The 16478-nt window shown below is 35.7% G+C and overlaps 3 protein-coding genes across 7 annotated transcripts; 1 reads left to right on the top strand and 2 right to left on the bottom strand.

Annotated features, from left to right (window-relative positions):
- Window positions 1-3460: 3460 nt before the first annotated feature.
- Window positions 3461-10405, bottom strand: LOC125214418 (RNA-binding protein 1-like). 4 transcript variants are annotated; one of them, XR_007175112.1, is made up of 9 exons: window positions 10160-10405; window positions 9517-9638; window positions 9202-9436; window positions 9036-9097; window positions 8867-8948; window positions 7610-7730; window positions 5715-5796; window positions 4148-4264; window positions 3461-3804 (listed from the first exon to the last, which is right to left on the bottom strand). XR_007175112.1 is itself a non-coding variant. In XM_048115440.1 (7 exons), the coding sequence occupies exons 1-6, from the start codon at window positions 10251-10253 to the stop codon at window positions 7624-7626; spliced, it is 702 nt and encodes a 233-aa protein (XP_047971397.1). In that variant the 5' UTR covers window positions 10254-10405; the 3' UTR covers window positions 3461-4264; window positions 7610-7623. The 4 variants fall into 4 exon arrangements, 2 of the variants coding, with proteins under 2 accessions (XP_047971397.1, XP_047971396.1); XR_007175111.1 differs by having other exon boundaries at window positions 3461-4264; XM_048115440.1 differs by lacking the exon at window positions 5715-5796 and having other exon boundaries at window positions 3461-4264.
- Window positions 10406-11802: 1397 nt separating this feature from the next.
- On the top strand, window positions 11803-13503 carry LOC125214711 (protein yippee-like At4g27745). 2 transcript variants are annotated; one of them, XM_048115842.1, is made up of 3 exons: window positions 11803-12080; window positions 12335-12447; window positions 13062-13503. In XM_048115842.1, exons 2-3 carry the CDS (start codon window positions 12355-12357, stop codon window positions 13287-13289), a joined length of 321 nt encoding a protein of 106 aa, XP_047971799.1. In that variant the 5' UTR covers window positions 11803-12080; window positions 12335-12354; the 3' UTR covers window positions 13290-13503. The 2 variants fall into 2 exon arrangements, with proteins under 2 accessions (XP_047971799.1, XP_047971798.1); XM_048115841.1 differs by having other exon boundaries at window positions 11804-12080; window positions 12338-12447.
- A 161-nt stretch (window positions 13504-13664) lies between these two features.
- LOC125214710 (pentatricopeptide repeat-containing protein At2g13600-like) lies at window positions 13665-16268 on the bottom strand. The gene has a single exon (XM_048115840.1). It carries the CDS (start codon window positions 16249-16251, stop codon window positions 13747-13749), a length of 2505 nt encoding a protein of 834 aa, XP_047971797.1. The 5' UTR covers window positions 16252-16268; the 3' UTR covers window positions 13665-13746.
- Window positions 16269-16478: the final 210 nt, after the last annotated feature.

Raw genomic sequence — 16478 nt, 5'->3', positions numbered from 1 at the left:
ACTTTATTCTCTTACCTTCATGTTTTGGCAGGTGTAAATGAAGACAAATAATTCCTAGTTTTTTAATATAAATTTAATGAAAATTGTTAAATTTAGATGTCAATTAATCACAATAATCTGTTTAGAAGTTGGACATGGTTTTGCCTTAAAAAACCTTAAACGTAGTTGTTTACATATGCAGACTTGAAAAGGCATGGAGGGAGTGTGAAATCCTTAAATCAAGTGAAATTATCCATAGTAGCGACAGAAGTATGTGAACAATAATAATCATTGGATATCTACAGTGAAGTGGCGGCTCATCTTTTCATATCTGCTCTCTTTACCTAATTTGAGAATTTGGTTATGAATATTAATTAAAATAAATCAGAATATAACCACTAGTGTGGCTAGGCCGGTTTTAAATTTAATAAAAATGCATTATAGAATTAGCAGTAGGTTGCTTTTTTAACTACTAGATTTCACCTAGAATGATAATTAATTGATTCAATCAAAATTATTTGCACAAACCTATGTAAAGGAAGTCAAACTACCTGTGTAGTTGTTTTTAATCGACAATCTACAGAAATAACAATTCCTTTAGACTTCGCTGGAATTTGTCCCATTGAAAACTTCAAACAGAAAAAAGAATTCAAAGAATTTTAATTATATACTCTCCTATGTCTAATAATAGATGACACACTTAGATAATGACACAAGATTTTAGGATATAGTATGTTAAATGAAATATTTATATTAATGTGAGAGATAATTTTGTTTAAAAATAGAAATGTGATATTTTTTGTAGGATAAACTAAAAAGAAAAGTATGACAATATTATAAAACGTAGGAAGTATAATACTATAACACAAAATATTATAATTAAATATATCAATTTATTTATATTATTTGTAAAGTAAGATATTTCTTCGCTACATAAATTAAACTCGTTTTAATACTTTGGAGATGATGAAGAGTTGAATTGCGAAGAAATTAGAAAGTTGTAAAGAGATGCAAATTATTATTATATGTCAAAAAGGTAGTACCTAGATTTCCCCTATAATATTTTTTAAATTATTGTTATTTGACGGACTTATTTAGGAAGAGTTATTAATTGTTTAGTTATAAGTGTTGAAGGGGAGGAATTAGGTTATCTATGATTTTCGATTCCTTAAATATCCTTTTGTTAAGTAACTTAAGTTCACCAATATTTTTTCATGTCTCTCAACTTTAAATTTTGTAGTTATTTAATTTTTTTATATATCATATATATTCTGATTTAAATAAAATATAATTTTTTTAAAAAATAAGTTAATATCATAATTAAACCCATACACTACTAAGCGCAAAAACAACGTAATAAATAAAAATACTGAAATAAAATAAAATAAAAAATAGTACTGAACTAATGAATAATAAATACAGTATTGTTTAGTTTTAGCATTAATTTCGATGCCGTTAGTACCAAATTAAATTTGTTGGGTTATTTTAATTCACACTACTTGGATGATCATTTAGGTCCGTACCATTTTCACGTGGCATTCCTATTTGAAATCCCACTTGCATAAAAAAAATAGGACCATATTTAGTGGATTCTTAGATCTTGAAATCGTGATGATAATATTGTTTAGTTTCAAATAAAAATAGATGATGCCCCGTTTCCTAAATTTAGGACTAGGGTCCTTGTTTGCTAGATGGACCAGGACCAACCATTTCCATAATTAAAATAATAAAACCCTCCCTCTATATAATAACAGGGTTTCACCATTTTCATAGTAATTAACACCACCTTACCTTATTCTTGTTCACTCCATAGCTTGAAGAAGTAGACATGGTGTGATATTGTTTCGGTTCGCCACCAAAATAAGCAGTTATTTTTGGCGATGAGCCGAACCAATATCACTCTTGTATACCTTTCATCAAACAAAAATGAAAATAAAATAAAATCATCTCCAATATTCTTACAAGAATACTTCTGTGGCCAACAGCATTTTCTTCTAACCTAGCTTCCTTCCAGGTAATTAACAAATTTATTAGTATATAACTATTTCACTTTTTTGTCAATTTCTTATGTGTGATCACCAATTCACCATTGCTCTAAATGAGTAAATGAATTACAGTGACGATTAATGCTCATTTAATTACTTTTACAGTTACAATCGAAACTTTCTTTCATATTACATGTAGTATACTCTTTGACAAGTTTCATGATAGTAAGCTCGAGGCTATAGAAAAATGAACCAACAATGTCTCCATCTCTCTCTCTGACTCTCTCTCTCAAGATTATGTTTGTTTCCAAACCAGTAATTTTGTCTTTTTCTGGGAAAGAATTTGTGAAGCATCTCATGCAAGAAAAAAGACATAAGGTACACGCACACGTTTTAATACTACCGGAAATAGTTGCTGTCTGTGGGCATATTAATATTTTGCAATAAATAAATATCAACTTGGTTAAGGAAAAAAACAATTACTCCCTCCGTCCCTAATAATTTGTCACCATTTAATCCAGCACGGATTTTAAGAAATGTAATAGAAAGTGGGTTAAAAAGTTGGTGGCATGTGGGTCCTACATTTGTATATTAATTTTATAAAAAATGTGAGTGTAAATAAGTCAGTGGAATGTAGGGTCCATGACCAAAAATAGTAAAAGTGAGAGGTGACAAATCTTTAAGGACGGATGGAAATGGAAATATGTGACAAATTTTGAGGGAAACGGTGAGTAATTAGTTTTAGTGTAAGTAATCAATGTCAATCCTAAATATTGAAACTCTAGCTAGAGTAGGTTTTACTACATGTAATCCGATTGACTGGACTTGCAAGAATCTTTCTTTAGTAGTATTATAAAAATAAATACTACTCCTGTATAAAATAATCCAACGAGGATTTGGTTTATTATACTCCCGAGATCATCCTCTTTTTATATTTTGAAGGGGGAATTTGTTTCTTTCGTGGATTGAATTGGTCTCAAATCATTGAGCATCACCTGTCACTTGGAATTTCATACTCTCTTTCCATGATTTATACAGTACGAGCTTTACAAAATGTGAGTCAAAGTGATGAATAAAGTTAGTTGTATAAATCTCACTTTTATCTAAGTGTTTAGTGAAATATATGAGTGTAAAGATTGTTTGTTCGGTAATAATCATATTTCATTCTTTCAACCACGGAGATTGATGTTGAGACATGATACGTACAAATGCAATAATTCTTTATGAATTTAAACTCTGAAACGTGATACTCAACTTTGATCAAATTCAATAATTTATAAGCTGTTGTTCTCTTAGAATTATACAAACAAAAAAAGTATTGATTCATGAGAAAGTGGCAATTGATAAAAATGAGACAGAAACCAACCTTTTCTCTTAATTAGGTAGAAATAGAATGAATAATACGCATACATCTTTTAACTGATATTTCTTGGAGGCGATTATTATAAATAAATGAGAAGGCCTTCTCATGTGTCGCAAAAACGTCTACAAACATATCAAAGAAAACTAACATATTATATTATTTTATGAACAACATATAATGTCAATATGTCATTTTCAGCCCTTCTTGATTTCCCCCAAAAATACAAGCATATAACTGGAGATTGAATATTATACAGAAATGAGCTAAATCTCTCTTCACACATGGAAAAGAAACAAGAAATCAGGTAGTACAAATTTGCACCTTCACATCAAGGCATCAAAATGCAACACCTAAATGGAAGCTTCACATAATGCTGTCTCCCAGAAAATGGAGACGGCACCGGCCACACTCTACAACTTTATACAAAGAGGCCAAAACAATGTACGCGCTGGTTATGCACAAGCACCATTTCCTATTCTGTTAAACCAGCAATCTGGCTTTAGACATGGTGCTTAAGACAAGATCACGTCATTCAGTTACTAGGCTCATATATATTAATATTAGTATCCAAGTGAATGCGATTCGGCACAGAAAACTTCAGTGTAACATAGCACAAGTGCCGTTCCTCAAAGGAACCTCTTTCATCTAAATTTGTTTGTCCTCGTCCCCTCATTTATTTGCTCATAAATAACTTTTTTTCTTTATCTACCTTCGGAACATAGCACAAGTATCGTTCCTCAAAAGAAACCTCTTTCACCTATATTTGTTTGTCCTCGTCCCCTCATTTATTTGCTCATAAATAACTTTTTTCTTTATCTACCTTTGGCTGCATCCAATCCTCTAGTGGAAATGCTGTGGGAGAGCGCATCATTCTGCCATAACCAAGCAAGATACTATACTGTCCAACCAAATGGCAGGCTCCGCTCCGTGTATAACACTGCACAACAAGCCAGAGCATAAAGCATTTTTCAAGAGAACATTTCAGCATATGCAGGCAAAGAGCACATACACAGTAGCATGTAACCACATATCATTATATACAAGCAAATGTAGGAAGTTGCACTACAGATCAAGTCAATATCTGTAGATTACTAGAAAACATAATCTGGGAGGTACAGCACAAATGAAGTTTGACATCAAGGTATGCATAGTAATTATGCCCTTTCCTTGAAAGGAGGTTAAGTGATTTTTAATACTGTGGGACCTCTAATTATAATAAATGCACTTAAATAATAACAAGTACAAACGAGCATGATATTGATGATCCCATATTTGTTTTTCTTTCACTTAATCAATGAATTGCCAGTAAATTTAGCAAATCATCACCTTATTCAAGTATGAAAACAATAAATCCAGAATATTGAGACAGCCTAATCTGAGGATTCTTCAAGCAGAAACAGCATTTTAGTAATGAAAATCAATAAATAGCATTCTAGTCATGTAAGCTATACATATATGTTTGGGGAGGGTCTGTCCACAAAGTGTGGGATTGTCGTTTTTTATTTTCATTAATGGGGAGGAGAAAAAGGAGGTTAGAGTTATGAACATGATTAAACGAACTTAGTTAAGGACAAAATTTGCCAATCCAAAGCATCAGCCATGTTTAACATTTTTTCCTTGATTCAATTTAGCCTGTATGAAATGTTTCTATACCGTTTTTCAAGTTTTGACAAATGGAGTGCCTTTAAAAAGAATAATATGGAGCATTTTGACATCGAAATACAGGAAACTAAAAAAATAACTTAGAATTACTACAGGTTGGAAATTCAATAAGGATTCCACACAACAAATACCTATAAAAAGTAAAATGATACATTTAGATGAACAGAAACAGAGCTTAGAATTAAAATGCAAACACTTGGAATAGTTTAGAAAATCTGATGCTAAACAGGTAGATAAACTCATATAAATATTTGATTCAGGAACCAATATCCAAAAGAAAAAATGTAGTAATTAAATTAAATGAAGTAAACCATTTTAAAGGAAGGAGCCTTCCAATGAACTCAGAAGAAATCATTCAAAAATATATTCATAGACACTCCGCAAATTTCCAAAAGACAACCTCTTAGTACTAAAACCCCATAGATTAAAAGAAAACACTAGGGGACAAAGGGATTGCAGACTCTCTTGACTGTTTCTTATATCCTTAACCATCCACTGGTAGAAGATCATACATAATTAGCATACCAGATGCTCATACATCATTTAACTCTAAGGTTTTGTGTGGTTATGTTTATTCTGGAGGGCTGGATATTGGGGGGTCAACTTTCTGGATAAGAGAAATAATGAAACAAGACTTTAGTGTTTGTCTCTATTGCACTAGATATGAATAACGGAAAAAATGTAGATACATTTTATAGCATTACAATAAATGTTATGTAACGTACCTTGTGAGCACCATGTGTAAGCACCGATCTCCGATAGTCCACGTTAGCAATATTTGTTTTGTTTTATATTTGATTCTAATACCTAAAAAATTGTTATTAACATCATTAATTCTACAAATTACATAAAAATTGTTCATTTTCTATTTAACTTTAAATAAATGAATAACACAACAAATCAAAGTTTTATGTAATGTGTAGAAGTAATATTGTTAATAACAATTTTCAAGGCATTTGAATCAAACTAAGATTATAAATAAATAAAATAATGTTAACATAAACTAAACAAGAGCAATTCTCACATAAGGCATGTGGCATAATATTTCTCCCACATGGTATTTATGCATTTATAAGATGTTCATAACTGTAATTTATATATAACTGTAATTTAACTACTGGAGATTGACAAAATAATATTTGAATAGTAAATTCCTTTTCTGAACAAAATGTAGTTACCAAAACTGAGATTGTAGGTAGAATTATGTTGTAAGATGCAATATGATTAGTAGATATAATTATGTTCATCAAAATACAACTTGAGATCATTATAAACTTATAAGAAATTGACGGATACTTATTAAATTTAGAAAAAAAAGAATGACAAAAAATGTAAGTCACAAAGAAAAGTTGAACGTATGTTTAAAACAATATAACAAAACAATTCAAGGGAAATACTTAAAATATTAACATAAATTTGTGTAAAAGTAATGTGAAGGATACAAAATGCAACAATGTCATATATGTTTTATAAACTAATACATGTGTATGTATATGTGCATAAATATATATCACGGTACAAAAATATATAGTGAATACAGCTCCCCGTCCCTGATCCTCATTTATAACCACAACAAACGCCATGTTAGATGTCCCTCCTATACATCCTTGTTAGTGATATCGACTATTTTTGCTACACTAGTATTTTTATTTATTGCTTAAAGTCAACCTCACATCCACTCCTCCTTCCACAAAGCATACCCCCAAAGTCCTCAATCCTAAAGCCCACTAAGACAATGACTAGCTTGTCTTCAAGGACTATTTTAGACGCATCACCTAAGGTAAGTACGATATCATTAACATGATGTCAGTTGAGGACATGGTGCATCTATTGAGTAATGGAAGAGAGGAACAATAACTTGCCTTTTATCTCAGGGGGGATTGTGATGATGCATGCTCATCTTGTTTGTGCTCCAATGGAAGACACATAAATTTTATTTATTTATTGGGGGGGGGGGGGGAAGGGAGGGATAACAGTTCATAGAGTTGTTTACAGCTCTAATGCTTTATTAGGAAAAGACGGGTAATCTAAGCCTACATAGAATAGCGGGTCATTTCATTATAGATTTTTCAAGATATTATTTTAGCAATATGATATTGACATTGATACTCCAAGGAAAAATTTAAAATATGTATGCAAAAGCAAAAAATGGTAGTGGTTCTGGTCTATGACATTTAACCACATCAAGCTTAATAGGAAGGTATCAAGCACAATATTCATTCATAAATCAAGGTGTACGTAGTGAAATAAAACGATAATCTCACAGCAGGAGATGATAAGCCCAGCATTCCTAGGAGGTTCCTTACAACTCACTAAATGTTATTACATTTGATATTTATTATCAGCCGGTTAAGGGAATTAAGCGAGAAGGGAAGGTTAGGCCACCCAGTCGTCCCTCCAACTGACACAATCGAGATAAACCCCCTGATTCTAAGCAAAGCCTCTGCAAGTATGTCGCAACACTCCAAAGCTGCGATACTCACAAACTGTAAACCTTTACAATCAGTGGGTCCTACACAGAAGCGCATGTCCACATTTAGAGCAATTCGCTGACCGTCTTAAGTTTTCTTCATACCAAGAGGTTTATTAGCAATTGGGGTCAAGCATTAATAAATCTCACCTGTCAAACCAATCTCAACGGTTACCACGATGCCCACCACCTAACCTTGGACCAGGAGGATTGCGGGCAAATTGAACCCTTAAGTGGCCTGAATCCCGCTCGTGCTCATCAAATATGTAACCTGAAAGATTAGCTCGAGTATTTATGATGCAAATAGCTTCACTTTAGACGACAACAAAAAAACATCTAATTTTTCAGAGGAAGGTTATGCCAGTTTTATACCATTATAAGCCTGAACAATCAAATCAAGTCGATAATAGTGAGATAACCCATAACAGAAAGGGAAACCCCAATAGATCCCACTACCACAACTACGGCATCAGATACTCAACATAGTTGGCTTGAACAACGACGTTTTGTGATACCAAAAATAACTAAGTATTGCAATTTGCAAGTAATAAAATCACAGAATACATTGAGAATTCTAAACAGTTATTTACATCAAGTAATTTGACAAATTTTATTTTGACGTAGATAAAGACAACAAATTCATTAATATTTATGACACTTTAGCTCCTAGAGAAATGTAATAGTACTAATGTACTATTAAGAATTTTGTTGTTGAATGAAAATGTGACTTTGAATTTTTTAGAACCATTTTACAATCTAATATCAAGATCCAAACTATCATGAAAAACTCGTAAAAGTGGACTTTGAAAACCAGAGGACATATGAGTTATTAAAAATTCATACATATGTCCGAACAAAGACCCATACAGAAGTCCCAACAACAAAAAAATCCACGACCAGACGCATAAGCATGGGGCAAGAAGCCAAGAACAGTACCCTCAAAAATTCAAAAGACTAAGAAATGTTGTTGAATCATATATCAAAAAAAAATTCTTCAGATCACATATTATTAATTGCAAGGAAGCATTTTGGTGACCACAGCAAGATTCTAAGAGAATATCTAGGTGGAGTATGCCATTGTTGCTGCCAACTTCGATCAGAGTTTCTCCATCAAGTTTATTCTAGTTGGAATAAGGTCAAAGGTTATTAACTAGATCTACTTTTGATCTTTGCACACATGTTATACGCTCAATATTTTTCTTTAAAAAAAACACATACCCTCACTATGACCTCAAGCGCATTAGCTAAAAGTGTCATATTAATTTGTAACAGTGATAATCACATAAGCAATTTTAAACACACACCCATCATAACTTAACAAAAAATCAAATCCAGAACAATATGCCAGCCAACCTGAGATGCAAAGATTTTATACAGGAAATATAATCAAATCATGTGCTGACTAACCTTGCAGAGCATCCATTGCTGTTGCCGCGTGAGCTGGACTCTCAAAATCAACAAAGCAAAGCACCACAGGATCTCCCCCAGGCTACATGGATTAGGAAGCAAATTTAGCAAAATTACACATACATTCTTTTGTTTTTAATTTTCTTCAAGAAGAAAAAAGGATTCTTACATTTCTTGGTGCTTTGTTTACAAGCCTTACTTCCTTGTAGCCCACAAAAGGGCGGAATATGTCTAAATCACAAGTAAAGGAACAAACCAGTTGGGGATACTAGGTAATTTAAAGGAACAAACCAGTTGGGGTTACTAGGCAACTTTGCATGTATCTTAAAGGATACGAGACACTTCTCTGCGAGTACAGTTCGCAGGTAATCCCTCCACAAACAATGTGCTGCTAGCATCAGGAGGGAGTGAAATTTCAGGTCGTCCACCCACTCCCATTAACCGGCTTTGTGGAGCAGCTGCTGGGCCTGATTGTACCATTCCTAGGACCCTAAGATCATCAATTTCATGAACACCATCAAGCCCACCAGTACCAGGTCTTCCAGTTTGACCACCATATGATGGAACTTGCTGTTACAGTCCACTAACAAATTACAAAAATACTAGGCCCCGGTTCAGAAAAAAGAAGGATAAAGGAATAAGAAGAATACCAAACTACGCAAGTAGCGTTCATATGATGCATTGACAGAGTCAGTATCTCTAGAGACAACATTTCCTGGCCTTTCATTGCCGGGTGTATAGTAGCTTGATGTGTCTTGTCCACTTGGCATCTCTACACAATGAACATTAAATATAGAGAATAGACTAATAAAGAAAATTTGGTGAAAACCAAATAAGCATTTAAATTATCACCCACAATAGGGCCGAGAACCTTAAGGAGACTTCCTTAAGTAGCCAGTAGTTTAGATTTCAATAAGCTTAAACAGAGTCATGGAAAATGAAATAGAGATCCAAATCACCCACAATTAAGGATTCCGGTCCAACATTGCAACAGATACAAAGACACAACTGAGGTCGCAAACTCCGGCCACCAAAACAAAACACATTCAACTATGCAGTACCCAAGATCAGAAATTTATCATTTTGCAATAGGCGTGCCATTGCCACACGTTCACCACCCAATAAGTATGACTATACACATGAAGCCGAACAAGATACATAAATAAAAATTAAAAATAAATAAATAAGCACTAGCCCTAACCCCAAATAAAGCGAAATCACGAGAAATTCACATCGTACAAGTACTGAGAGAACGATGAATCGTGAGATTAAGATAGGGAGAGAGGGATTTACCAAACTCGGAACGAGTCCGTTTCGCAGCCATCTGAGCTGGAAGCGACACCGCCGGCTGCCTGTTATCACCGTACCTCCAGAAAGCGTCCGCCATTGTTGATTGGTAGTGAGAATTGGACAAGAAAAGGGGGTAAATTCAATCCAATTGAAAAACTAGGGTTTTGGTTTCCGAATTTCAGACAATCGATACTAAGGCTGCCCACCCTATACGTTTTGGTATCGAGTACGTTTGATTAATTGGTTGAAATTGGGCATCCAATTGTTTGTAAATACATTACTTTTAATCCGCGTAATTAATATTTGTAACTGAATAAATATACTTGTACACCGTTCTTAATAGTCTTTTATTAGGTGGATTCTATTCTTTCACTAAAAAATATTTCAAAACTTTTTTTTTAATTTCTATCTCTTTCTCATTTTATCGATTGAGAAAATTGCAATTAAATCACAACTTTTAATTAACTTCTGGTCTATCATGATGAAAATAGTTAATTAAATCATAATTTTTTACATTCCTCAATTGTCACGTGCAATTGAAATTTTAAGAAATCGGTTATGACTTTTGTATTTTTTGTTATTATATCTTCATCAGTTACATAATAATCATATAAAATCAACCATCATAATATAGAACAATACTAAATTTATGCAGAAGTTAATGATAAATTTCTTGATTAATTCGTTTTCTATTTTAGGATAGCAATACAAGTTGAGAAATAAAAAAAGCGTAATACACTTATGGAATTGCATTGTCAATCTTAGAATACAGGCAATTGAGAAATGTACATAAATTATGATTCAATTAGCTACTTTTATAAGTTATAAGATAAATTGTAAGTCGATCAAAAACTGTTAGTATAATTAGCTACTTCACTTAATATATCTTACTCTGTTTCTTTTGAGTCGTAAAAGTCCAAAGTTATACATGCATGCATTATGCATATCACGGTATTTCCCATAAAATTCATATGTCATCGATTACAAATTGTGCAGTGCATACTGTTTTATTTAATCAAGGGACTAGTGCTGCAAAATTGGGATTTAAAAATGAGATTTACAATTTTTTATCACGTTTTAGAGACAGTACTTATTTATCCGGAGAAAGTTTTTAAAATCAAATAAAATTTGATGGTAAAATCAAGCAACAACTACCAGCACAAAATATAACTAGGAATCAGAAAAACGTATGGCTCAATTTAAATCTGCCGATAGCCCAACACGCTTATTGGACTGACTTTTTTCTTTTGTCTTAATACAAATTAAGGCTTATCATACTTTGCTGAAATCATTAGTCTCAAATCCATGTGAAAGCATATCCACCATCTATGTGGAGATGGGTTTCTGACCGTCACATAAAAAATATAAAACCATCAAACTCAAAACCAGGATAATAGACTAACACGTCACTCACCTCACGTCCTCACCTACCGTTAATCATAGAAATAGCTTTCGGTATTAATTTTGTTAAATAGCTTTCGATTTTAATTTTGTTAACAAAATTAAAACGATGGATTTTAATAAGAGGCACGCCTCAATCCACGTGCAATCATTTTAATTAAACTCAATTCGGTTAATAAAAATGTGATTATCATAGATATATGAATCGTAATTAAATTAGATTGAATGCATATTAATGAATCGTAAATTTTATCCATTTATTAATTCTGGGATCACTGTTCATCAACGGAGCACTAGAGTGAAGAAGAGTAAAACTCCCACAGTCAATAGCTTTGTTTTTTTCCTTCTCAATTTGCGTGTATTTCACTCTTGATCCACCGATTCCGTTTTTCCCAGCCGCCTAATTCTCCTTTCCGGATTCTAATTCCTTCACTGCCGCTTTAATATTTTCTGCAATTTATCGCAATCCCAATCACTGTAATTCTGCGCTGTAGCCCTCTCATATTTGGGTACTGATTTTAGGGTAATCATCTTACTCTCTTGAATTTATACATACTCTTCAGTATTTTTGGTTGAATTGTGCTTTTAGCCCATGTATTATATTGTTTGAATTGAGGATTCCAAATTTATTGATTTCTGGTTTATGCGTATTGTATCCGAATTTGACACCTTATGACTCTGAAATTCATAGATGCATATTTGTATTCATCTAATTTTGCTACTATTTGAGTGTGTTATTTCTGGTTTTTGATTCAATTACGTATTGGTTTTTGGAAGTAGTGAGGTTCTGTAGTTGGATGGACGAACTAGTCGGCCCTCGTCTCTACAGCTGCTATAGATGCCGGAATCATGTTTGCCTTCACGACGACATAATCTCTAAGGCATTTCAGGTTAAGTATTTGATATTTTCTCAGCGTTTCCCCTTGTAAATGTAAAGGCATACCCATTTCCTGGCTATGTATCATGTTTCCAGCTTCCCTGCTACATTTCAGAGCTGTATCATGTTATTGTCGCCTTTTTTAATCTTCGCCTTATGCATTTTGGCTTAGAACCAAGTTTCACAGCTATTTGAGCTGTTTTAGTCTCTGTATGATGCATATTGGTTACTGACATAGAACTAAGTTGCAGATTTGCATCATGTTACCGTCGGATTTTTTTTGTCTTTGTACGATGCATTTTGATGTGGAACTACATTGCTGAGCTGTGTCAACTCGCCATTGGCCTCTTTAATCTTCATATGATGCATTTTGATGTAGCATGAGTTGCAGAGTCGAGCACACTTCATGACATAGAATATGAATTAGGTTGATTGCATCCAAAGATAAATAGATAATTCTTGATTTTGTATGCACATGAATGAAGTCTGCAAACGCAAAGTAATCAATACTCATTTGTCATCATGCTATTAATTTGGTTGAATGAGTTAACCCTACTGTTGTGGCTGTATCCCGTGATTCGTTTGTCATTCGGATATGCAACATCATTAGTAATTTCTATGTACCAGGGAAGACACGGACGAGCCTTTCTGTTCTCTCACGCCATGAACGTTGCTGTTGGGGCCAAAGAGGACAGGAATCTAATGACTGGTCTCCACACTGTTGCTGATATCTCCTGCGTAGATTGCAGCGAGGTGCTGGGATGGAAATACGAACGGGCTTTTGAGGCATCACAGAAATACAAGGAGGGTAAATTCATATTCGAGAAATCGAAGATTGTGAAGGAGAACTGGTAGCCCTATGCCACGTAGTAAGTTTGATGTAACTATGCCTAATAACTCATGAATTCATTCAGTACATAGGATTTTATTTGTTTCAAGTGTCCATCTTGTACAGTCATTGCTCGAATATCGAAATTCAGCCGCGTTTGGCCTCCCACCTGAACATCTTATGTATTCCAAGTTTATAAACAATTTGTCTTTGTAATAATATAAGTCATCGTCTTGTTAATGTGCAATTTGCTTAAATTTTATATCTCTTGCGTCTACTGCATTGATCCTCTGTTTCCATATGATGCAAAAGCCAGTGTCTCACCAATGTTTGTGTTTGCTCTAATCAATGCCAACTTGGTCGTTGTCACTTGTCACCGTTGCAGATTCAAACCCAAAGGGTGCTCGAATCAATCGATCTTTTACTGAGCAGAAAACAATTTACAGTTTTTTTACAAATGTAGTTTGCACCTTAAGATTTACATTAAATATGTTTTAATCTCATCTGAGCTGTTAGATTATTCAACATGTCATAAATTTCTCTACCTCTTTTGTGTGATTTATCCCATGCCATAAACACATGAGTTTCGTCTCTATCCTCGATCCAACTGCACCCTGGTGCCTTACGCATCTCTTCGTCCTTCATCTGCTGTCTTATTCCTCTCAGCTCACTCCATCTCCCCGTTGAAGCATACAAATTCGCCAACATTACATAGTGCCCTGAGTTTCCCGGATCCAACCTCATGAGCTCGCGTGCTGCCTTCTCACCCAGACCGACATCCCCGTGTATAATGCAACCACCAAGCAATGCGCCCCAGATCACTGGATCAGCCTCCCAGGGCATCCTCTCAACCATCCCATATGCTTGCTCGAGCTTCCCTGCCCGGGCGAGTAGGTCGACCATGCACGTATAGTGCTTCAACGTCGGTGCTACACTGTAACACCCCATCAGATCAAAGAACTCCTGCCCAGACTCCACTGCACCGGCATGCACACACGAAGACAGAACTGCCAGGAATGTCACATGGTCTGGTTCCGAGCCACGAGCCACCATCTCTCTGAAGAAAGCTATCCCTTCCTCGCCATATCCATGCATCGCATATGCATTCAGCATGGCGTTCTGAGTCACCAGATCACGGCTCCGGCTCCCATCATGCACGGATTCAGCATACTCCATAGCTCCACACTTTGCGTACATGTCAACGAGCGCAGCTCTGATGTACGAATCCTTCTCGAATCCGCATCTGATCGCATAAGCATGAACCTGCTTGCCTCTTTCAACACTAGTGAGCCTCGAGCAGGCCGGTATAGCTATTCCAACTGTGTAGATATCAGCTTTCAAATTTGAACTCTGCAGTTGAGAAAACAGCTGCAGAGCCATCTCTTGGCGCCCATTCTCCAAACATCCTGCTATGATCCCGTTCCATGCGTACACATCCGGTTCGAATCCATCATCTCTCATGCGTTGGATAACACTCTGTACATTCTGCAACTCATTGCAACGAGCATAGCCAGAGAGCAAAGTATTCCATATAACTATATCCCTATCTTCTACCTTCTGCATCACCTTCTCTGCAGATTCTACATCGTGGCTCTGGCAATACATGCTGACGAGCGCACCACCAACAAAAGGGTTCGACTCCAGCCCTCTGATGACACAGTACGAATGTATCGATCTACCCAGCCTCAGAGACCCTGTCTCTGCGCAAGCACCAAGAGCACTGCCTAAGGTGAAAGAATCAGGTCTGATATCTCCTTGCTTCATCAAATCTATAAGTAAACTCAAAGCCTCACTAAACATTGAATTATCTGCATAACCCGAGATCATGGAGTTCCACGAGATCAAGTCCTTTGATCCCATCATATCAAAAAGCTCCCTTGCCCTGATAATTTCCTTGTTCTCGCAGTATCCTGCAATCATGGTGTTGAATGACACCGCGTCCCTCAACGAGCACTTTGAGAAGATGTTGAGAGCATTCTCCATAGCTCCACACCTCCGGAACAGATCTATCAATCCGTTGACAACGTAAGGGCTGGACATGAATCCGCGCCTCATGATGTATCCGTACATCTCCTTCCCTAACCTCATCTCCCTCAGCCTAGCACAAGCAGGGAGAACAGTCGCTAGTATTCTTGCATTCGGCTCGAATCCTGCAGCTGTCATCTTGTGCAGCATCTCCACTGCCTCCTCGTCGTACCCATTCTGAGCAAATCCACCAATCAAAGCACTCCATGAAACGAAATTCGGATTCAATTCTTCTTTCCCCAACATATCCTCCATCAACTTCAATGCTTCCAAAACCCTCCCATTAGCAGTGCAAGCTGTAACCATAGAATTCCAAGAAACACAGTCCCTTTCCATCATATGATTGAAAACCTTCTTGGCATAGCTCAAGCTCCCGCATTTCCCATACATGTCAATCAACGCGTTCCCCACGTAGAGATGTTGTAGAACGCCGGCCTTGGTCGCTAGCGCCTGCAACTGCCTCCCCAACTCAACCCCGCCACAGCCAGCACAAATCTTAAAAGCAACAGGGAAAACGAAAAACTCCAGCTCGATATCCTCAAGAAGCAACCTCTCGAAATGCGACAAGGCTTCCTCAAACAGCCCATCATCGAGAAGCACATTGAGAATCGCTGTGTATGTATACAGATTTCGGTCGGGCATTCTGTCGAACACGTGCACTGCATAGTCGACACAGCCGCATTTGCCGTACATTTGAAGCAGCTTCGCCTCGACGAATTCACGGCCGTGAAATCCATTTTTTAGCAAGTGAGCGTGCAGTTGTTTGCCCAAGTCCGGGCAGGTGCAGGACTCGAGCGCCGCGGCGTAGGCGGTGGAATTTGCTCCGCCGTTGAGGAAATGGAAAACTTGAGAAGCGGATTGGTTCCGTTGCCGCCTGTCTGTTCTGAAGTCAGCCCGTTTTGGAGTGGTTGAAGGTGGCACCGCCGTCGGCGTGTTGATTAGTGATCGAAACTGTGAAATCATCTATTGAGATGCTAGATATTTTCTCAATCCAGTTTTAGTACGAATCTAAACATGAAGAATACAGTTAATTTAGTTATATTGTTATTTTAAGGAATAAAAATAACTAAATGTATATTTTTTATGAATTATATTTGTTTTAATTATATTTTCCCATTGTTTTAAATACACAATGGAAACAATATGGATTGAGTAAACATGAACACGTTGTTGAGATATATTGAAACATG

The sequence above is a fragment of the Salvia hispanica genome, chromosome 3 (genome assembly GCF_023119035.1).
Source record: "Salvia hispanica cultivar TCC Black 2014 chromosome 3, UniMelb_Shisp_WGS_1.0, whole genome shotgun sequence".
Taxonomy (NCBI): domain Eukaryota; kingdom Viridiplantae; phylum Streptophyta; class Magnoliopsida; order Lamiales; family Lamiaceae; genus Salvia; species Salvia hispanica.
The sequence above is the reverse complement of the archived record's forward strand: the minus strand, read 5'-3'. Positions and strand labels throughout refer to the sequence as shown.